The sequence below is a fragment of the Mucor velutinosus genome (assembly GCF_035048745.1).
Source record: "Mucor velutinosus strain NIH1002 chromosome Unknown tig00000093, whole genome shotgun sequence".
NCBI lineage: Eukaryota > Fungi > Mucoromycota > Mucoromycetes > Mucorales > Mucoraceae > Mucor > Mucor velutinosus.
The window spans coordinates 1,967,199-1,989,550 of record NW_027041907.1 but is presented as its reverse complement, the minus strand read 5'-3'; the positions used below and the strand labels follow the sequence as shown (position 1 = coordinate 1,989,550).

At 42.8% G+C, this 22,352-nt stretch overlaps 8 protein-coding genes and 2 non-coding genes across 10 annotated transcripts; 4 read left to right on the top strand and 6 right to left on the bottom strand.

Annotated features, from left to right (window-relative positions):
• Positions 1-3,241: 3,241 nt before the first annotated feature.
• ATC70_002396 (uncharacterized protein) lies at positions 3,242-3,592 on the bottom strand (the record flags this gene model as incomplete). Its single annotated transcript, XM_064821771.1, has 1 exon — positions 3,242-3,592. One exon carries the CDS (start codon positions 3,590-3,592, stop codon positions 3,242-3,244), a length of 351 nt encoding a protein of 116 aa, XP_064681457.1.
• A 1,886-nt stretch (positions 3,593-5,478) lies between these two features.
• ATC70_002395 (J domain-containing protein) lies at positions 5,479-6,921 on the bottom strand (the record flags this gene model as incomplete). Its single annotated transcript, XM_064821770.1, has 2 exons — positions 5,479-6,521; positions 6,576-6,921. The coding sequence occupies 2 exons, from the start codon at positions 6,919-6,921 to the stop codon at positions 5,479-5,481; spliced, it is 1,389 nt and encodes a 462-aa protein (XP_064681456.1).
• A 425-nt stretch (positions 6,922-7,346) lies between these two features.
• On the bottom strand, positions 7,347-8,303 carry ERG24_1 (erg24, C-14 sterol reductase; the record flags this gene model as incomplete). The annotated part of the gene is made up of 1 exon (XM_064821769.1): positions 7,347-8,303. One exon carries the CDS (start codon positions 8,301-8,303, stop codon positions 7,347-7,349), a length of 957 nt encoding a protein of 318 aa, XP_064681455.1.
• A 506-nt stretch (positions 8,304-8,809) lies between these two features.
• Positions 8,810-11,743, bottom strand: ATC70_002393 (uncharacterized protein; the record flags this gene model as incomplete). Its single annotated transcript, XM_064821768.1, has 1 exon — positions 8,810-11,743. One exon carries the CDS (start codon positions 11,741-11,743, stop codon positions 8,810-8,812), a length of 2,934 nt encoding a protein of 977 aa, XP_064681454.1.
• A 424-nt stretch (positions 11,744-12,167) lies between these two features.
• On the bottom strand, positions 12,168-13,084 carry ATC70_002392 (uncharacterized protein; the record flags this gene model as incomplete). Its single annotated transcript, XM_064821767.1, has 2 exons — positions 12,168-12,861; positions 12,906-13,084. 2 exons carry the CDS (start codon positions 13,082-13,084, stop codon positions 12,168-12,170), a joined length of 873 nt encoding a protein of 290 aa, XP_064681453.1.
• Positions 13,085-13,748: 664 nt separating this feature from the next.
• On the top strand, positions 13,749-13,821 carry ATC70_002391. The gene has a single exon. It is a non-coding gene; the product is annotated as a tRNA-Lys (tRNA).
• A 1,064-nt stretch (positions 13,822-14,885) lies between these two features.
• Positions 14,886-14,958, bottom strand: ATC70_002390. The gene has a single exon. It is a non-coding gene; the product is annotated as a tRNA-Lys (tRNA).
• A 224-nt stretch (positions 14,959-15,182) lies between these two features.
• Positions 15,183-16,139, top strand: ATC70_002389 (uncharacterized protein; the record flags this gene model as incomplete). Its single annotated transcript, XM_064821766.1, has 1 exon — positions 15,183-16,139. The coding sequence occupies one exon, from the start codon at positions 15,183-15,185 to the stop codon at positions 16,137-16,139; it is 957 nt and encodes a 318-aa protein (XP_064681452.1).
• Positions 16,140-16,564: 425 nt separating this feature from the next.
• ATC70_002388 (uncharacterized protein) lies at positions 16,565-19,498 on the top strand (the record flags this gene model as incomplete). The annotated part of the gene is made up of 1 exon (XM_064821765.1): positions 16,565-19,498. One exon carries the CDS (start codon positions 16,565-16,567, stop codon positions 19,496-19,498), a length of 2,934 nt encoding a protein of 977 aa, XP_064681451.1.
• Positions 19,499-19,722: 224 nt separating this feature from the next.
• Positions 19,723-21,409, top strand: ATC70_002387 (uncharacterized protein; the record flags this gene model as incomplete). Its single annotated transcript, XM_064821764.1, has 2 exons — positions 19,723-19,735; positions 19,785-21,409. The coding sequence occupies 2 exons, from the start codon at positions 19,723-19,725 to the stop codon at positions 21,407-21,409; spliced, it is 1,638 nt and encodes a 545-aa protein (XP_064681450.1).
• Positions 21,410-22,352: the final 943 nt, after the last annotated feature.

The following is a 22,352-nucleotide window of genomic DNA, read 5'->3' as shown; positions in this document are numbered from 1 at the left end:
TTCAAACAATACATCAACTAGATAGTACACGTTTATGTGCTGAAATCTCGAGTGAACATATATCATGGTAGATGGCGCTTCTCAGGCGTAATCCAAAGAATCAAACTAGGTGCGTATGCTTACTTCATTTTGGTTTGTTGTCACATAATAATAGACGACATCTTGAGCAATAACGGTCAGTGATGGGATCAAGTAACCTATTATTTAATTAATGAGACAGCAGAACTGATTGCTATATACTCTGCCCTATTATGGACTATGCTCTATTATAGGATTGAACGAGTATTATAATAAAATATTTCGAAATTTAGCTGCTGGCATTCTAAGAAAGCATATTACTAAGCTCAGCCAACCTCTTCATCAGAGAGTGTGTTAGGCACGTATAGCCTGTCAATCACGAGTAACCACGAATGGTGTCTTGATAAGCAGGGTGTAGGTACCATGTAATCAAAATCGCTTCTGGTAGCTTCTGTTCCTCTTCCGATTATCTATACAATGTCATGGCTCATAGGTTAATCTCGAAATGTTTAAAGATCGTCTGCTTATTATAGCTCATAAAATATAAGATTTCGAGCAAAATTATGAAGGGAACGCACATTTGATACTTAAAACCCTTACATTATAGTAGATATAACGTAGAACTATCAAATGGTCTTTGTTTTGTGCGAATTCAGTGAGTATTTGTCGAGATATAGTCAGAAAAAGTCATCATGCAAAATCATCACTTTTTGTTCAAAATCTGCTTGTGATAGCAAGCAAAAAATCTGGTGACCTTTTTTTGGTCAGGATAAGATTGTCAATATTTCATGATATAGTTATGCCAGAGATTTAAGCAGTAGCTCATTTAATAGGAAATTTTTTGCTCTACAATGTTTAGTAATGCTTAACAAAATGTTTTGATGACAGATACTGATTAATCTTTAGAAAACAGTCAAAATATTGCAAAAACAATCGTATCAAATATCAGGTGAACAATGTATACCAGAGACTTGAAATAAATACCATTGTATTCTCCTTGCAATTCTCTACAACTTTCATATAAGTTTGAAGAGGAGTTTACTATTAGGAAACGTGTAATGTTAAGGTCGATAGATTTCGGGATCCTATGGATCATCATTCAGAACGATAGAATCTCCGTTAAGCTTCCACATGTGTATACTACGCAAGTATGAATTTGACTGAGCATTTTAAAAATTGGAGCGTACGAAAAGAGCCATAGTAACTTGCTGGTTTCAAGTTATCAATAGATACTGGACATGTTGGAGAATTTTGCTTTTAAGGTTAGATAGTTGTAACTTGCTTTGTTCGATAATAATAAGTCTTCCAATTTAAAGTATGTATATTTCCCCGCTTAAAAATAGCGTCTCCAATGTCAATTCTAAGCACAAAAAATAAAAGGATTATTATTTGTAGCTTATAAAAAATGTTCGATATTGCAAAAACAAGAAAAGACTTATTTGAATAAGATCAGACACAAAAACTAGAGATTTATTGATGAAGACAAGAGTTATCCTATTTATACTAAGTTCTGAATGCCAAACTAGCAATTTATCTTGTACAGCGCTTATCACATTTGGTGAACCTCAATATTTAGATACCTGAGATGATGCACTTCAATTGTCATAGCTTGTCCATGTTGTTGCACAACACAGACATATCTACCCATCAAGAATACCTTAATCTTTATAGACACTTGTAGCTCTGCTGGCACAACAGTTACCAACAATCAATATGTTCCTAGTGGCTGCTGTTTATACCATGTCAGCGTAGTAATCATTGACTAGTAATCCATCATATTTAAACTACTATTAAGATAATCCTCTGTAATGAAGAAGCTTTTTGTTTTAGATACAGTTAACAACTGATTATTTTCGTCGACTTCTTTATTGTGAAGTCATCGATGTCCAACATTGACGCTAAACTTTGAATCTGATTTTACGGCTAGATTAGGTATCTCCGTTTTGGACGACCACCGAAAGTGTCCTGCTAACCTAATAAACACTTCGTCTAATCTGAGCAAAGCTGTTAGATTCAAATTTGCAAAGAATCATTGACATTCAAATTTTAAAATTACTGTATTCGCGTATTTTGAAAAGGAAGATCCGAGCTTTAGAACTAGATAGAGGCATTTATCACTTACGACTCGAGTTCCTTACAATGCAGAACATCAGAGACATCAGACAGTGCCTTACTCTATTTACTTCTTTGGCAACACAACCTAATACGCGTTATGTTTAGGTCAAATTCTGTCCAAACCTAGTCATTTTCAAACACAAATAACTCATGCTACAAAGCGTTGTGGACACTCGGAGCAAGGCCAAACGTCTCTTCTTGGTCACGCTCTACTTATTGATGCTTTATCTCAATTTTTTTTGGGTCATTGCAAATTCATGAAAATTGTCGTTTTTACATGAGTACTAGCAAGGGAAAATTTTTGAAAATCAAGCGATCGCGTTTTTCACCCCAAAAATGAAGACTTTTCCTATGATACATATTAGACCAAACCGATCGTCAAAATGGAATGCAGCACTGAAAGCTCTTTTTATGAGACTTTCATATGCTAAATGTTGTCATATTTACAGAAAACCTGCTTTCGTATTTTTGCAGATTGCTCATTATTTTCGGCCTGAAAGCTAAATGTAATCAGCATCATTCGACGCGCCTTTATTGACTTTATATAAATGCATTAGAAAGTATTACAACGACATTTTTCATAGTTAAATTTAGCAAAAATGTTTAAGGAATGTGAAATCAAGTCGAATTTGAACATGAAACTATCCACTGCACAATTTCAAATTAAAGTGCAGCAGTTGCGGCTGCCACCACGGCAGAAGGCTGAGACCAGATCTACTGGCCGTGACGTCAGTTATGGCACCCTCTCATTTTCCATGCATTCGTTTTTTTATCTTTTTTGCAAAACGCGTTTAGTATCAAACCATATCGATTTGGGAATCCTTTCGATTGACAACAACACTCTAACTTCTGATGACACGGCTTTGTACTTTTAAAAGTACTTGATAATGCTTTATTGAAGTGGAATATAGTAGGTACCATTCGATAACGAACACTAGAAGTCGTAGAATCAGCACTAATCGAATTTGTTTATTAGGTTTCGATAATTTTTTTGCCTGTTTGACGTAGGTGCTTCTGCCATTACTTCTCTGCTATCTCTGTTGTTTGATTCTTTGGTTATTATGTCTGGTAGCTACTTCTGCTGTCTCTATCTATGGCGGCTGCTTCTTTAGTCTTTGCCTGGTCTCTGGTGTCGCTCGTTCTTTGGGTTTTTATGATATTGTTGATGGTCTTGCTGACGGTGTTGCTGACGGTGTTTGCTGATGGTCTTGCTGCTGGTATTGCTGCTGCTGCTAGTCTGGTCTTTTCTGGTCTGCCATCTATGATGTATGCTCGTTCTCTCGTCTATCTCTGATAATTGCTTATGCTCTGGTCTATCTGTGGTGGTGATAAGTGGTAAGTAATTTCTTTGGTCTTTGCCTGCTCTCTGCTGATGGTGTTCGTTCTTTAGTTTTTCTATTGTGCTGCTGCTGCTGCTGCTGCTTATCTGGTCTTTCCTGGTCTGCTGTATTTGGTGCATGCTCGTTCTCAGGTCTGTGTCCGGTGATTGCCCATACTACTCTGGTGTATTTATGGCTGTGGTAAGTGGTAAGTATGTTCTTTCTTCTGGTCGCAATGATGTAAACCTTCTTTGAACGTTTATATTATTGCTTCCTTTCTCGTGATAATGCATTCATGATGTTTGCGTTGTTGCACTTTTTCTTTTTCTTCTTTTTCTTTTGTTGGTAGTGTGTCCTCTGTATCTTTACATGAAACAACAATATTAGTCATCATGTTGTATTGCAAACTTATAATACCACTGTTGCTTTTGTAGTTGTGTGTATTTGTGTCATGTTGCTTTACATCTGACTATTATTACTACCATGCGCGTTGCTCATGTGTGCATTTTTCTTGCAACAGCAACGAGCTTTTTTTTTTAACATCTTTGATGTTGTGTTTGTTATGCTTTTCTTTGAATCGCTTCGTGTGAGTGTATCTTTTTTGCCTACGTACTACTATAGTCTTATAGTATTATGTTCTTTTCTTCTTTCTTTTATTATTATTATGTTTCTTTGAAGCATACCTTTTTTACGTTGTGTGGATGTGCCTATCCCTGAAGCTCAACAAGACCTTATCCGAGGCTAGGAGGTAGATAGGCTGCCTCCACTTGGTTATCGCTACTTACTTTAGCGATGATTGAGGGTCTCAATGCCTGAATTTAAAGCTAGGTGGTGTAAGTAAGGCATGCTCTAGCACCTGGGGGAAATTTGATGATAGTGACGGCTATATTTCTATTATAGCGGCACTTAAAATTTTGCCTCACATTAAAACAGGGGGAAACCCTCGCAAATTTTTTTTTAGGTCAGCGGGGTTTTTGAGCGATTTGATTGGCTAAGAGGTCGAAGCAGCGAAGGTCTACAACCAGTTAATTTCCTATTGATCTGTTATTACTATAGTTTTGTGTTTGTAATAAAATGATATCCAAATAAGTAAAATCTTGAATTTTACTTTATCCAAAAGTACGGTAGTAATCAAGTGCAGTTGCTTAATCTGGCATCCATTACACAGTTTGATGTGATTGAGGTATGTGGTTTAAATTTATTATGTGGAGAACGCTATATACAGTTTAAGAACTACTACTATAGCAACACAATATGGGCTACGATATTATTGATATTGTATCAGTATGTTATTCTTGCAATCACGCCACTGATGAGCAATTGTTCTAGCTGTTGAAACTATAGTGCAAGGTGTTATGGTTTAAGAAGAGCATTTGATTTTTCATTACTGTTAAGCACAAAGAATAAAAAGATTATTATTTGTAGCTTATGAAAAATGTTCGATATTATAAAAACAGAAAAAGACTTATTTGAATAAGAATGCATGCTTATATCCGCGATACTAGCTACGGATACTTTATGTACTACAGACTTGTACTATATATGAGACATGCTATAGACATGCATACGATATGCCATAGACATGCCATATATCCAGATACATGCTAAAGATGTATGCTTAGCGATATACACTCAGATATGTACTATTAATATAGACTAAGAAGACTGTACCTATCGGATACATGCTACTAGATCGATATTAATTATCCTTATGGAAAGGATAGATCAGGGTACTTCGGATGAGAGTCTAATTATTCATCCAGACAGAGCTAAATCATGATTAGCTTGCTGGAGTTGTCTTTTAGCATGATTAGACATTAGTTGATCTGAGTTGACTTATTTGTCAATCTAATTAATAGAACTTTTATCCATTGTTATAGTATATAAGAAGGATCATCTACTTGGCCAGTAGAGAGACTTCAGTTTACTTTACACCTGTCAGTTTGATAATAAAATATACCTTTATCAAGTTGACATTACTGTTTTTTTTATTCTTTTTTTTCCGTGAATTTTAGTCTATCAAGCCTCAAATTCCACAAGGACGACGACGGTGCGCAACAAAGTAATCATGCATCAAGTCATGCAAGCAGAGGGCTTGATCCAGAGGACTACGTTGAGGGCGGAAACCACCTTGGGCAATGTCGAGAGCAGGAGAATGGGCATCCAGTTCAGGCATGAGAGAGAACTCAAACAGTTTGCGCACAACAGAAGTCAGAGAAATAGGCCTATAGTTGGCGGGATCAGAAGCATCGCCTTTCTTAAAAATGGGGAAAACTTGGGCTTGGCGCCAGAGAGCAGGAGTATACGACCGTTGATAGCACAACTTGAAGAGCAACGACAAGACAGGAGCAATCTCAGAGACCAAGGACTTGAGCATCTCAGCCTTGATATGATCTGGACCAGGAGCTTTATGTGTTGGGAGCCGTCGAATATGAGATACTAAAGTATCAACATCAAACAGTGACATGTCCACAGGCACACAGAAAGGCAGAACAGAGTCAAAGGTGGGAGGAGCAGCAGGACGAGTAGCAGTGGCAAGCAGAGAGCCATCATACACCGAGGCGAGATGAGAACCCATAGCAGAGACAGAAGCAGCAGGACCATCAGGGTGGCTGTACGTAGGAGAGGATTCTTTATTACGCTTGATGCGCTTAATAGCAGCAGTAGCTTTTGAGAAATCACACTCCAGGGCAGTACAAAATTGTTGCCAGGACCTTCGCTTTGCAGCTTGTACCAAGGAACGAAACTTGCGATGAGCAACTTTGTATAAGAACCATTTTTCAATTTTGGCAATACCAAAGGCATGCCTCCATTGACTATATGAGCGATCGCGTGCAGTAGCAGCATCCTGAATTTCTTGTGTCCAGTACTTCTTCCAATGGCCAGGACGACCAGATTTTACACCAATAGAACTATCCAGAGATTCATACAAACATTGATTCAGAGAATCGTTGAGTGCATCAATATCCGGACGAACACCAGGAGGAGCAGACACCAAACCAGAAAGAGTACCAACCAGAGGAGCAACAGAAGATCGAAAGGATTCACGGAGTAAGCCCAAAGACTTATCTTTCGTCAATTTCGAGAGCTTTCATTGACGCCGAGGAGCCAGAACAGAATCACCAGGAGCCACAGTGTCATCAAGAGGTGGCACATACCCGAAAGTAAGTGACATCAATCGATGGTCAGAACCAAGAGACAGATCAGACTCAACCACCAGTTGAGGATTCACCAAAGCAACATCACCAATATTTGTCAAAAACAAATCAATGATACTACTCAATTCTTGCTGCTGCCGAAGAGAAGAGTACGTCGTAACGCCAAAAGCCAAAGACGCATTGAGTACAGACAAGCAGTGTTCATCAAACCAAGGTTTGAGAGCATTACCACGAGCATTGGAGATAGCATCACCAGTCAGAGGACCCAACCGAGCATTGAAATCACCGCAGAGAATAGTATCCCTAGTCATAGGTAATGAGCTGAGGGCCGAGAGCACCTTATCAGAGGATAAGGGTGGAGGAAAGTAAACACAATGAACCGTTAGGGTGCCAACCTTGAGAGACAGAGTGTGCGGATTGTATGAAGGGAGTTGGGAGACAGTGAAGGGACAGGAAGGAGAGACAAAGGCAGTGACACCACCAGAACCACGATTGAAAGCACCAGGTACTTTTGAACCATAGAGATGGAATTGAGACCAATTTGTTGGAAAAGAGCCAGATGTAAGCCAAGTTTCAGTAACCAGCAGAACCTGAGTATCCAGTACATGAGAGAGAACATCATGGACTGTTGATTGGCGAAGACCATTGGCATTCCAAAGTGAAAGAGAGACGAAAACCGGGGAGACAGGCACATTAACATTATTAGGCAGTATAGATGGGGAGGAGAAGGAACTCATTATTGATCCACATCAGACATATCACTATCAGATCCAGCCTTGTCCTGGGAATCAGAGTTCAGCTTGCGACGGAACAGGAAATCAGCCTTTTTGGGCTCCTTCTTAGCAAAGCATTCAACGGCCTGAGCAACGGCAACAGAGAGACTTTCATCGCAGATCCAACCTTTCTGTATAAAGTACTTACCGACACCACTAACATTAAGTGGGCGGAGGAAGGACAAAGTTTGCAGGCAGCGAGCTTCAGTAAATTGGTGGATCAGAGCATGACGATCATCATCAGAGAGGCTGGCGTACTTGGGATCAGCAATATTGCTGGGGTCCAATGGATCAAAAGCAGGAAACAGTTCACCCTTAGCCTTGGTCAATAGAGCAGTAAACTCCTCAACGTATTGAACGTGCAACAGAACACCAATAACATGGGAGGCAGGAAAGCAGATATCCAAGACACGACCCAGATCAACACTAGCATTAGCTAGATGCTTACGCACTTCAGAACGTTGGATCTTTCGGGATCTACCAATATATACATATTGATAGCCCTGGACACCTTTGGTAGCAGCAGTGGTAAAGGCACGACCAGCAGCAAGACGTTTTTTGTCTTTTTTCTTAGGATCAGGCTTGTGAGCAGCAGCAGTAGCGATTTGGGCGAAATTAGGAGCTTCCTTGAGAGGCTTTGGAGACACTGGGATAGAGGAACTTTCGCCCCCCTTGGGTCGACCCGAACCAGGAGAAGTGGTGTGACTAGTAACTGGACCTTGTTGTAATTTTTGAATAACCAGGTCTTTGTCTTGTAAAATTTTTTTCAGATCCTTGTTTTCTTGTTCCAAAGCAGCCAAACGTGTAAGGAGGTCCTCATGCTTGTTAACTTTCTCTGTTACCAAAGTAAGTTGTTGCTGGATTTGTTGCAGTATCGCTGGAAAGTGACTCATATCCAGAGCTTGTAGATTGGTGTCCATGGCGTTGAATATTTTTTGAAATTCCAACAATTCGAAAAAATATGAAACAGGTGTACCACAATTCTGAAATTATAACACAATAAACTGTTGATGGATGCAAGTATACTGGTACAATTTCGAGTGGATTGGAGTACTGGATGATGAGATATTACGTTTCTTGTGGTTTTCAGGATACTTTTTCCGAAGAGGGTGGCAAAAAGTGTCGAAAAACGGGGCCTAGCTAGCTCAGTTTAAGATTGTTTTTATTTATATACAATGTTTTATAATTGGGCACTCGGTATGAGCATATGCCATAAAACTAGTAACTATATAGACTAAAGAAAGAAAACCTCAACAGAGACAACGGAAAAGATGAGGAAAAAAGTTTGAGATGGCCGTAAAAGAGCAGAAGACTACTTGTAGTGGCACGATTGATCTTGAGGGATGAACCAACGGATGGGAACTTTGATTTGACTTACCACCGAGGCACCGCACAAAGAAAACAATCGGCCAAACGTTCATCTCAGTTAGCCATGAGAGGGAGGATAGAACCACAATGATCCGGGATCAGGATCAGGGGCGATAGTAGCCAAAGGGTGGACCAGACAGTCGATTGCATGAAACAAAGATAGTAACGCAGACCAGTATACTGGAGGACCAGCAGAACCACTTATAGGCAGCATGTTCAGGGCATTGTCAATGACATGTACACCAGGAGGAGCAGCAGGCAGAGCATCCCACAGATCACGATCCAAAGCACGACATTGAGGGAAGTGATTTCGAGAGATGAAAGATCCATCCATGCAGGGACATTCCTCACGCATGTTTGCAAAACGACCAAGACGCCAACAAACCAAACGACTACGAGCAGATCGACCAATAGGTAAGTACAGTATGGGATCAGGGCGAGAGACAGAAGGACGGCACGCACGAAGCAGAACATGTTTACCAGTAGTAGTAGCTGCAGCTAGTTGTTGATCCACCTGATCCTGCCAGAAGTCAGAAAAGTGAGCCTTGAGACCAGCAAATGAAGGGACAGGGTCAGGCAGAGATCTATACAAACTGTTTTCACAGATGTACCGATCCAGTCGAGTGTACGACAGAGCATCACGAAGAACCACCACAAGACTATCCTCAGGTAGAGTAGCAGAACGAAGAGCATACCTAGTTGCCAAGACATTATACCGATGTTTCATTGAAGGGAGACAGGTAATGTGCTTAGCAACGTTGAACCAGGAACCACCCACGAACATACCAACCAGCCGGTTTTGGAGCTTGTCAAGAGCCTCAAAGGTACGATAGTCAAGATGAGATATAGCGAGGCCATACTCAATCTTGGGTCTAACGAAAGCCTTGTACAGACGAGAACAGAGCAGCAGAGAGAAACCATTACGGTTGACACCAACAGAGTTCAGCAGAGCCATAACCTTGACAGCACCAGCGGACCGCAGAGACAAGATACTAGGAGCATGTAGCCCTTTATATCGAAACGGCATACCAAGATACACAAACTCATCTACCACCGGCAGCGGCTCATTGTAGAGAGTAAGACGAGCATCAGAGAGGGCAGCAGGAGAACCGAGCACAGCACATTTAGATGGCTTCCACCTATAACCAAGACAGACAGAGTGTTCAGCAGCAAGATCCAACATAGACTGGACACCAGACAAAGACCCAAAGATAGCAACATCATCGGCAAAGAGCAAGCTATTGATGGCAATAGGACGACTAGCACCAGAAGGACTGACCATCGTAGCACCAGTATCAACAGAACGCAAAAGATTCGGTAAGGAGTTGATATACAACGAATACAAATGAGGACTGAGTACTGAGCCTTGAAGTACACCAGTAACAGGAGAGAAAGCAGCAGAGGTATGATTAGCAATCAAGACTGAGACTGAGACATCGTCAAACATGTTCATCAAAAGACCCAGAACAGGACGAGGAAGTGTAGAACCAGCCAGGGCTTGCCATATAACCCTACGATCGACAGTATCATAAGCAGACTTGATATCCAAGAAAGCCACCACAGGATAGCGACGGTGAGTCAGAAAGTAATCATGCATCAAGTCATGCAAGCAGAGGGCTTGATCCAGAGGACTACGTTGAGGACGGAAGCCACCTTGAGCAATATCCAGAGCAGGGGAGTGTTCATCCAGAGCCGGCATGAGACAGAACTCAAACAACTTACGCACCACCGAAGTGAGCGAAATTGGTCGATAATTACCAGGATCGGAAGCATCACCCTTCTTGAAAATCGGAAACACCTGGGCTTGGCGCCATAAACCAGGAGTATAAGACCATTGATAGCAGAGGTGAAACAGCAGAGAGAGCACTGGGGCAATTTCTGAGGTCAGAGCTTTTAACATCTCAGCCTTGATGTGGTCAGGACCAGGAGCTTTATGCGTCGGCAGACGTTTAATACACAGTACCAAGGTATCAGTATCAAACAAAGACATGTCCGCAGGGAGACAGAAAGGCAAGTCAGAGACCATAGGAGTGACAGGAGCAGGACGAGAAGCAGTATTTAATAGAGCACCTTCGTAGACCGTAGCCAAATGAGAGCCCATAGTAGCAACAGAAGCAGCAGGACCATCTGGGTGACTGTACGTAGGTGAAGACTCTTTATTGCGCTTGATGCGTTTTATAGCAGCAGTAGCTTTTGAGAAGTCTCTTTCCAGAGCACCACAGAACTTATGCCAGGACTTGCGCTTAGCAGACTGTACCAGAGAGCGAAAACGGCGATGAGCTTGCTTGTATAAGACCCAACAATCAATCTTAGTATACCCAAGGGCATACCGCCATCGACTGTAGAGACGATCCCGTTCAGTAGCCGCGTCTTGGATTTCTTGCGTCCAGTATTTCTTCCAATGGCCAGGACGGCCAGACTTCACACCTATTGAGCTATCCAAACATTCATACAAACATTGGTTCAAAGAACCGTTGAGTGCATCAATGTCGGGACGAGTACCAGGAGGAGCAGACACCAAACCAGAGAGAGTAACAATCAGAGGAGCAACAGAAGATCGAAAGGATTCACGGAGTAGGCCCAAAGGCCTCTCTTTCGTCAATTTCGAGAGCTTCCATTGCCGCCTAGGAGCCAGAACAGAATCACCAGGAGCCACAGTGTCATCAGGAGGTGGCACATACTCGAAAGTAAGTGACATCAATCGATGGTCAGAACCAAGAGACAGATCAGACTCAACCACCAGTTGAGGGTTCACCAAAGCAACATCACCAATATTTGTCAGAAACAAATCGATAATACTACTCAATTCTTGCTGCTGCCGAAAAGAAGAGTAAGTCTTAACACCAAAAGCCAAAGACGCATTAAGCACAGATAAGCAATGTTCGTCAAACCAAGGTTTGAGAGCATTACCACGAGCATTGGAGATAGCATCACCAGTCAGAGGACCCAACCGAGCATTGAAATCACCGCAGAGAATAGTATCCCTAGTCATAGGTAATGAGCTGAGGGCCGAGAGCACCTTATCAGAGGATAAGGGTGGAGGAAAGTAAACACAATGAACCGTTAGGGTGCCAACCTTGAGAGACAGAGTGTGCGGATTGTATGAAGGGAGTTGGGAGACCGTAAAGGGGCAAGAAGGAGAGACGAAAGCAGTGATACCACCAGAACCACGGTTGAAAGCACCAGGTACTTTTGAACCATACAAGTGATATTGAGACCAGTCAATCGGATAGGAACCAGAAGTGAGCCAAGTTTCAGTTACAAACAGAACATGAGTATCAACAATATGAGAAATAACATCATGAACTGTTGTTTGACGAAGACCATTCGCATTCCAAAGAGAGAGAGAGAGACAAAAACCGGGGGGACAGACACATTATTCAAATTACCAGACCATGATTCATTGTTAAGAGACATTAGATCTCCATTTCAGAATCAGTGGAAGTATCGCGGCGACGCTTGAACAAGAAAGCAGCCTTTTTAGGGTCTTTTTCCTTTAGTCGGTCCATAGCACCAGCAACAGCCTCGTCCAGTTCGGCTTGACCTATCCATCCAAGATCTAGGAACCAACGGCCAACACTACTCACATTAAGTGGGCGGATATGGGACAGAGCATCTACGCTGCGAGCATTGACCATCTCAGCAATAAGATCCATTCGATCGTGTTCAGAGTAGGCATCGTACTTTGGGTCGGCAATATTAGCAGGATTCAACGGGTCAAAATCCTCCAATATTTCCGATTCACTTGCACGGAGCAGAGCCAAGAATTCAGCAACATATTGGGTATGCAGGAGAATACCAATAGCTTCGGAGGCAGGGAAGTTGATGTCGAGGATACGAGACGTATCCACCCCAATGGCCTTGAGAGTGCGTCGAATTTCAGAGCGTAAGATCTTACCAGATCTACCAATATATACATATTGATATCCTTGGGGACCCTTAGCAGCAGACGTTTTGAAGAGACGACCAGCAGCCAACTTTCTCTTAGCAGCTTTAGTTGGATCAGGGCGATGTGCAGCCTTCTTAGCTATAGCAGAATAGCTAATAGTACCAGAATCAGTGGTGGCAGTAGCAGAGGTGGTGGATCCAGATGCCCCTTTGATGGGGGTGCTTGTAACAGAATCCTGTGACGTGGCTTGCAATTTTTCAATGACCAGATCCTTGTCGTGTAAAAATTTTTCAAGGCTTGGTTTTCCTTTTCCAAAGCATCGAGACGAGCCAAAATACCATCATGTTGATTAACACGTTCAGAGAGAGAGGCAAGTTGTTGTTGTAACTGTTGCATGATAACAGTAACCTGATTCATATCAGTTGGGTGCTGAAACTCGGGCATATTGCTGATTATTTTTTTAGAAATTGTTGAAGATCCAAAAAAATATGAAGGAGATGTTCAATAAACTTGAAACTATAACACAATAGACAGAGACTAAAGGCAAGTATACTGGTATAGTTTTGGAGTTGATTGAGTTGCTGATTGTTGGGAAAATAGCGTTTTTCGTGATTCTAAGGAGACTTTTTACGGAGAGGGTGGCAAAAAGTGATGAAAAACGGAAAGAGATGCCTAGCTAGCTCAGTTTAATATTGGATTTTATTTATTTACAATTGTAGTCAACTGCGGAATCGGTATGATCATATGTTGCAAGACTAACAGTGATTCGGCGGGAAAAAGCATGTTTAAAATTAAAGGTTGAGGGAAGCTGCTAAAGGGAGGGGACCAATAAAGTAAACGGCATCAAAACCCACCAGGGAGGAGGAGAAACAGAGGGAGGAATGGCAATGGCCGCGCCGCAAGACGGGGGAGACGAACAGGACTCAAGGTAGAAACCGGCCAGACGCACCGCAGCACACCTAAACGTGCAAGCACAAATACCGAGTAACATGCCAGGTTAGAAAGGCGGAAAATATGGATGCGAAGGTGGGATTCGAACCCACGACCTCTCGGCATACTCACTGCTTCCGCATGAAGCTCTAACCAAGTGAGCCATTCAAGCATCCATGCCTAGCTAGCTCAATCGGTAGAGCGTGAGACTCTTAATCTCAAGGTTGGGGGTTCGACCCCCCCGTTGGGCTCTTTTTTTCTTTTTACTTAACAGTGCAACGTCTCACACTGGTACAAAGTAGTTTTTTTTGTGGTGTGAATAGTAAGAGTGGAGATAGAGTAAATATATAGATAAATAGCCAAAGCAGATTCGTCTATAGAAATGAGCAACAGGTTTATAGTTGTCTAACTAGTAACGAATATAGAAATAAGGAAAGGGATGTGTAAATAAAGTGATAAAAGTAGATAAAGTACAATGAATCGAGGTGTTAATGTATACAAAGGATTCAAGGGATCTTATGATTGATAAGCTCAATGAAATAACAAAGACAATAAGATATAGAGCTATATAGATATGTATTTAGGTAGGAATAAGATAATGTTTTATTGTTTAATATCATTTGAATATTTATATTAAATTGATTCTATGGATTATGTGTCCTGAATTCTATTTCTATATGATATAATTTGTAATGAAGGGCTGATCCTTCTACAATTGATTGTGATACATTTAGTGATCCTAAAAGCTTGAACGATTTTTATAGCTGGAAAGCTATATTTGTTGTTGAAGGATGGTGGTGGATGCTGATATTAATAATGTTACTGGAGGATGAAAGGTTGAATAATGTGGGGTTGCTTCCCATTTGTGTGCTTCCATTAGAAAGGAGAGATGTTTAAGAGTTTGAATTGACATCTGTCAAAATAATACGAGACTGAGTGGTAACTGATTTGTAATTCTTGAGATAGGGTTCAGAGTATATTCGAATATAGGAAGCATTTAAGAGTTTAATGTCAAATTATAACAACAGAAGTAGGATCCAATATAGTAAGCAGGAAGCGTAGTTTATTCGATAGTGTAGGTAATTTACAGCAAAAAGAGAGATTCACTTACAAAACCAAAGTTAATTTGGAACAATGTATATAAAAGAATAGAATTGAGATAAAGGATGATCTTTATTGGTTTGCAAACTGATTTGATATTTGTACTAAAAAGGTTACACAGAAAGTTTGTGTGTACCTGACAACAATACCAACTCCTTGCGTAACTCAGAAATGAGAGTGTGAGACGTTACACCGTTAAGTAAAAAGAAAAAAGAGCCCAACGGGGGGGTCGAACCCCCAACCTTGAGATTAAGAGTCTCACGCTCTACCGATTGAGCTAGCTAGGCATCTCTTTCCGTTTTTCAACACTTTTTGCCACCGTTTTCGGAAAAAAGTTGTTCCAGACTAGAAAAAACGTATTTCCTCGATAACTACCAACTCCAACAACTCGAAATTACACAACTTTGCTTGCCTTTGGTAACAGTTTATTGTGTTATAGTTTCAAATTTGTCGAACACCTCCTTGATATTTTTTTAAAAATTTTCAAATTTATAAAAAAATATTCTCCGTCATGGCCACCAATCTACAGGGTATGGATATGAATCAGCTTCAAATGATTCTTAATCAGCTCCAAGAACAACTTACCTCGGTTACTGCTCGCGTCAACGAACATGATGGTCTTCTTGCTCGTTTAGATACTCTGGAAAAAGAGAATTCAGAGTTGAAAAAACTTTTACAGGACAAGGACCTTGCAATTCAAAAATTGCAGGGTGCAGTCTCCGGTCACGTGGTCCCCTCTGGTTCGAGTCGGCCCACGGCGGTAGAGGGGTCAACCCTCAAAACTACTACTGGCTCTATGAATACTAAGGCTACTAAATCACCTAGCTATGCAAATGTCGCAAAGGCTGCTGCTACTCTTCCTGATCCTGCTACTGAAGCTAAGCAAGCTAAGAAGCGTCTTGCTATTGGTCGCGCCTTTACAACTGCTGCTCGTAAAGGTCCTCAAGGTTACCAATATGTTTATATTGGTAGATCTAAGAAGATTGCACGCTCTGAAGTTCGCTCTCTCTTGCGCAAAGCCGGCGTTGATTTGGGTCGTGTGCTTGACATCTGTTTCCCAGCATCCGATGTTATTGGCATCCTGGTGCATGTGCAATATGTTCAGGATTTTACTGCACTTTTGGAGGCTTGTGAGGCTGAATTCTTCTTCGACTTTGACCCTTTGGACCCTGCTAACATAGCTGATCCTAAGTATGACTCTTTGACTCTGGATCAACGTACTGCTTTGATCATGGAATTTACTGCTGCTCGGTGTCTGCAAACCTTAGCTTTCCTACGTCCTCTGAATGTCAGTGGTGTTGGTAAGTACTTTGTTGAGCAAGGCTGGATTTGTGACGAAGACCTTTCTGTTTCTGTTGGTGATGCCATTCAACGCTTTGCAAAGAAGGAACCCAAGAGGGCTAACTTCTTGTTCCGTCGCAAGATTAATGCTGACTCTGCCAATGAAGATTCTGCTATGGAACAATAATGTGTTCCACCACTGAGTCCTCGATACTGTATACCCAAAATGATAACCCTGTCCACTCCTTATTTGTCTCTCTCTCTCTTTGGAATGCCAATGGTCTTCGTCAATCAGTGATTCACGATGTTCTCTCTCATGTCCTGGATACTCATGTCTTGCTGGTTACTGAAACCTGGCTAACTTCTGGCTCTTTTCCTACAGATTGGTCCCAATACCATCTTTACGGTTCGAAAGTACCTGGTGCCTTCAACCGTGGTTCTGGTGGTATTACTGCTTTTGTCTCTCCTTCCTGTCCTTACTCTGTCTATCAACTCCCATCCTATAATCCGCATACTTTGTCCCTTAAGGTTGGCTCCCTTACGGTCCATTGTGTATACTTACCTCCACCCTTATCATCTGATAAGGTGCTCTCGGCCCTTAGTTCATTACCTATGACTAGGGATACTATTCTATGTGGCGATTTCAATGCTCGGTTGGGTTCTCTCACTGGTGATGCTATCTCTAATGCTCGTGGTAATGCTCTCAAACCTTGGTTTGATGAACACTGCTTGTCTGTACTCAATGCGTCTTTGGCTTTTGGTGTTACGACGTACTCTTCTTTTCGGCAGCAACAAGAATTGAGTAGTATCATTGATTTGTTTTTGACAAATATTGGTGATGTTGCTTTGGTGAATCCTCAACTGGTGGTTGAGTCTGATCTGTCTCTTGGTTCTGACCATCGATTGATGTCACTTACTTTCGGGTATGTGCCACCTCTCGATGACACTGTGGCTCCTGGTGATTCTGTTCTGGCTCCTCGGCGTCAATGGAAGCTCTCGAAATTGACGAAAGAGAAGCCTTTGGGCTTACTCCGTGAATCCTTTCGATCTTCTGTTGCTCCTCTGGTTGGTACTCTTTCTGGTTTGGTGTCTGCTCCTCCTGGTGTTCGTCCAGATATTGATGCACTCAACGATTCTTTGAATCAATGTTTGTATGAATCTCTGGATAGTTCTATTGGTGTGAAATCTGGTCGTCCTGGCCATTGGAAGAAGTACTGGACGCAAGAAATTCAGGATGCTGCTACTGTACGTGATCACTCTTATAGTCAATGGAGGCATGCCTTTGGTATTGTCAAAGTTGAAAAATGGTCCTTATACAAAATTGCGCATCGCAAGTTTCGCTCCCTGGTGCAAGCTGCAAAGCGAAGGTCCTGGAAACAGTTCTGTGGTATTCTAGAAAAGGATTTCTCAAAAGCTACTGCTGCTATCAAGCGCATCAAGCGTAACAAAGAGTCTTCTGCTACCTACAGTCATCCCGACGGTCCTGCTGCTTCTGTCACTGCTATGGGTTCTCATCTCGCTTCGGTGTATGATGGCTCTCTGCTTGCCACTGCTACTCGTCCTGCTGCTCCCCCCACTTTTGACTCTGTTCTGCCTTTTTGTGTGCCTGTGGATTTGTCACTGTTCGATGTTGATACTCTTGTATCTCACATTCAGCGGCTCCCAACACATAAAGCTCCTGGTCCAGATCATATTAAAGCTGAGATGCTCAAGTCCTTGGTCTCTGAGATTGCTCCGGTGTTGTCTCTGTTGTTCACTCTGTGTTACCAATGGTCGTATACTCCTGCTCTCTGGCGTCATGCCCAAGTCTTCCCCATCTTCAAGAAAGGTGATGCTTCTGATCCCGCCAACTATAGGCCTATTTCTCTGACTTCTGTTGTGCGCAAACTGTTTGAGTTCTCTCTCATGCCTGAGCTGGATGCCCATTCTCCTGCCCTTGACATTGCCCAAGGTGGTTTCCGCCCTCAACGTAGTCCTCTGGATCAAGCCCTCTGCTTGCATGACTTGATGCATGATTACTTTGTTGCGCACCGTCGTCGTCCTGTTGTCGCTTTCTTGGATATCAAGTCAGCATATGACACAGTCGATCGTCGTGTTATCTGGTCTGCTTTGGCTGGTTCTAGTCTTCCTCGTGCTGTTCTGGGTCTGTTGATCAACATGTTTGATGATGTGTCTGTCTCTGTCTTGATTGCTAATCACAACTCGACTGCCTTCTCTCCTGTCACTGGTGTTCTGCAAGGCTCAGTGCTCAGTCCTCACTTGTACTCGTTGTATATCAACTCTTTACCAAGTCTTTTGCGTTCTGGTGCTACTGGTGCTACTATGCTGCCTGTGCCTGGTGCTGATGCTCCTATTGCTATCAATAGTCTCCTGTTCGCTGATGATGTGGCTGTCTTTGGTTCAAAGTCTGAGGTTCAGCGTATGTTGGATCTTGCTGCTGGTCATTCTGTCTCTCTTGGATATAGGTGGAAGCCTTCCAAATGTGCTGTGCTTGGTACTGCTGCTGCTCTTGCTGGTTCTCCTCTGGTACTTTACAATGAAGCTCTGCCTGTCGTTGACGAATTTACATACCTTGGTATGCCATTCCGATACAAAGGCCTACATGCTCCTGGTATTCTGTCTCTGCGTTCTGCTGGTGCTGTCAAGACCATGGCTCTGTTAAACTCTGTTGGTGTCAACCGCAATGGTTTCTCTTTGCTGCTCTCCTCTCGCCTGTACAGGACATTTATTCGTCCTAAGCTTGAATATGGTCTGGCCATCTCCCATCTCTCTGCTCGTGATTTTACTGCTATGGATACTTTGCAAAACCGACTTGTTGGCATGTTTGTGGGTAGTACTTGGGTTAATGTCGCCAAGCACATTACCTGTCTTCCCAGTATCAAACATCGCTACAATGTCCTGGCTACCCGTTTTGCTCTGCGTGCTGATACTCTGCCTGACGATTGTCTGCTGGTTCTGCTTCGTGCCCATTTGCACTATACAAGGTTGGATCGTTTTATATGTGAAAACCCTCTGTATCAGTCGCTGCCTGACCCTGTTCCTTCTTCTGCTGGCTTGCGCACTACCTTTGCTGCCTATTGGCAAGATCAGGTTGATCTCCAGCTCTCTGCTGCTGCTGTCACTGGTCGTCATACTTTGCTTCGTGCTTGTCGTCCTGACACCATGAGGCCTGATCCCATACTTTACCTGCCTCTTGGTCGTATTGCTCGAAGTCGTTTGGTCCGTTGGCGCCTTGGTCGTTTCACAAACATGCGAGAGGAGTGCCCATGTATGTCACCTGCAGGTGTTCACATCTCTCGTGATCACTTTTTGTACTGTCGTGCTCTTGATCCTGACTTGATCGATGCCTTGCCGCCTGCTCCACCTGGTGTGCACCGTATTGACCATGCTCTTAATTGCTTGCCCACTAATGCCTCTGCCGGTCCTCCTGATTTCTGGCCTGCTCTACTGAACCTCCTGTATGCTATCGATTGCCTTGTGCATCCTCTGGCTGTCATTGCTCCGGATCCAGATCCAGCGTCTCTTTGGTACTCCAGTACTGGTTGATCTGACAGGGATGAACATGTTCCATTGTTGTTTTCTACGTGCGGCTCCTCGGTGGTAAGTCATTATCAAAGTTCCCATCCGTTGGTTGTCCCTCGAGATCCTCAATGTGAGCACCACTAGTCTCCATGTCCTGTACTCTTGTCACTGCATTTTTTGTCCCTTTGAAAGTGCTCTGGAGGGGTTTTTTTAGTTACTTGCTCTATATTTGTTCTTGAAGTTAGGCTATGCTCACATCGAGTGCCCATTAAATTTCTTATAAATAAAAACAATCTTTAAACTGAGCTAGCTAGGCCCCCTGCTCTGGATATTGCTCAAGGTGGCTTCCGTCCTCAACGTAGTCCTCTGGATCAAGCCCTCTGCTTGCATGACTTGATGCATGATTACTTTCTGACTCACCGTCGCTATCCTGTGGTGGCTTTCTTGGATATCAAGTCTGCTTATGATACTGTCGATCGTAGGGTTATATGGCAAGCCCTGTCTGGTTCTACACTTCCTCGTCCTGTTCTGGGTCTTTTGATGAACATGTTTGACGATGTCTCAGTCTCAGTCTTGATTGCTAATCATACCTCTGCTGCTTTCTCTCCTGTTACTGGTGTACTTCAAGGCTCAGTACTCAGTCCTCATTTGTATTCGTTGTATATCAATTCCTTACCGAATCTTTTGCGTTCTGTTGATACTGGTGCTACGATGGTCAGTCCTCCTGGTGCTAGTCGTCCTATTGCCATCAATAGCTTGCTCTTTGCCGATGACGTTGCTATCTTTGGGTCTTTGTCTGGTGTCCAGTCTATGTTGGATCTTGCTGCTGAACACTCTGTCTGTCTTGGTTATAGGTGGAAGCCATCTAAATGTGCTGTGCTCGGTTCTCCTGCTGCCCTCTCTGATGCTCGTCTTACTCTCTACAATGAGCCGCTGCCGGTGGTAGATGAGTTTGTGTATCTTGGTATGCCGTTTCGATATAAAGGGCTACATGCTCCTAGTATCTTGTCTCTGCGGTCCGCTGGTGCTGTCAAGGTTATGGCTCTGCTGAACTCTGTTGGTGTCAACCGTAATGGTTTCTCTCTGCTGCTCTGTTCTCGTCTGTACAAGGCTTTCGTTAGACCCAAGAATGAGTATGGCCTCGCTATATCTCATCTTGACTATCGTACCTTTGAGGCTCTTGACAAGCTCCAAAACCGGCTGGTTGGTATGTTCGTGGGTGGTTCCTGGTTCAACGTTGCTAAGCACATTACCTGTCTCCCTTCAATGAAACATCGGTATAATGTCTTGGCAACTAGGTATGCTCTTCGTTCTGCTACTCTACCTGAGGATAGTCTTGTGGTGGTTCTTCGTGGTGCTCTGTCGTACACTCGACTGGATCGGTACATCTGTGAAAACAGTTTGTATAGATCTCTGCCTGACCCTGTCCCTTCATTTGCTGGTCTCAAGGCTCACTTCTCTGACTTCTGGCAAGATCAGGTTGACCAACAACTGGCTGCTGCTACTACTACTGGTAAACATGTTCTGCTTCGTGCGTGCCGTCCTTCTGTCTCTCGCCCTGATCCCATACTCTACTTACCTATTGGTCGATCTGCTCGTAGTCGTTTGGTTCGTTGGCGTCTTGGTCGTTTTGCAAACATGCGTGAGGAATGTCCCTGCATGGATGGATCTTTCATCTCTCGAAATCACTTCCCTCAATGTCGTGCTTTGGATCGTGATCTGTGGGATGCTCTGCCTGCTGCTCCTCCTGGTGTACATGCCATTGACAATGCCCTGAACATGCTGCCTATAAGTGGTTCTGCTGGTCCTCCAGTATACTGGTCTGCGTTACTATCTTTGCTTCATGCAATCGACTGTCTGGTCCACCCTTTGGCTACTATCGCCCCTGATCCTGATCCCGGATCATTGTGGTTCTATCCTCCCTCTCATGGCTAACTGAGATGAACGTTTGGCCGATTGTTTTCTTTGTGCGGTGCCTCGGTGGTAAGTCAAATCAAAGTTCCCATCCGTTGGTTCATCCCTCAAGATCAATCGTGCCACTACAAGTAGTCTTCTGCTCTTTTACTGCCATCTCAAACTTTTTTCCTCATCTTTTCCGTTGTCTCTGTTGAGGTTTTCTTTCTTTAGTCTATATAGTTACTAGTTTTATGGCATATGCTCATACCGAGTGCCCAATTATAAAACATCGTATATAAATAAAAACAATCTTTAAACTGAGCTAGCTAGGCATGGATGCTTGAATGGCTCACTTGGTTAGAGCTTCATGCGGAAGCAGTGAGTATGCCGAGAGGTCGTGGGTTCGAATCCCACCTTCGCATCCATATTTTCCGCCTTTCTAACCTGGCATGTTACTCGGTATTTGTGCTTGCACGTTTAGGTGTGCTGCGGTGCGTCTGGCCGGTTTCTACCTTGAGTCCTGTTCGTCTCCCCCGTCTTGCGGCGCGGCCATTGCCTTTCTTCCTTCTGTTTCTCCTCTTCTCTGGTGGGTTTTGATGCCGTTTTCATTACTGGTCCCCTCCCGTTAGCAGCTCCCCTCAACCTTTAATTTAAACATGCTTTTTCCCGCCGAATCACTGTTAGTCTTGCAACATATGATCATACCGATTCCGCAGTTGACTACAATTGTAAATAAATAAAATCCAATATTAAACTGAGCTAGCTAGGCATCTCTTTCCGTTTTTCAACACTTTTTGCCACCGTTTTCGGAAAAAAGTTGTTCCAGACTAGAAAAAACGTATTTCCTCGATAACTACCAACTCCAACAACTCGAAATTACACAACTTTGCTTGCCTTTGGTAACAGTTTATTGTGTTATAGTTTCAAATTTGTCGAACACCTCCTTGATATTTTTTTAAAAATTTTCAAATTTATAAAAAAA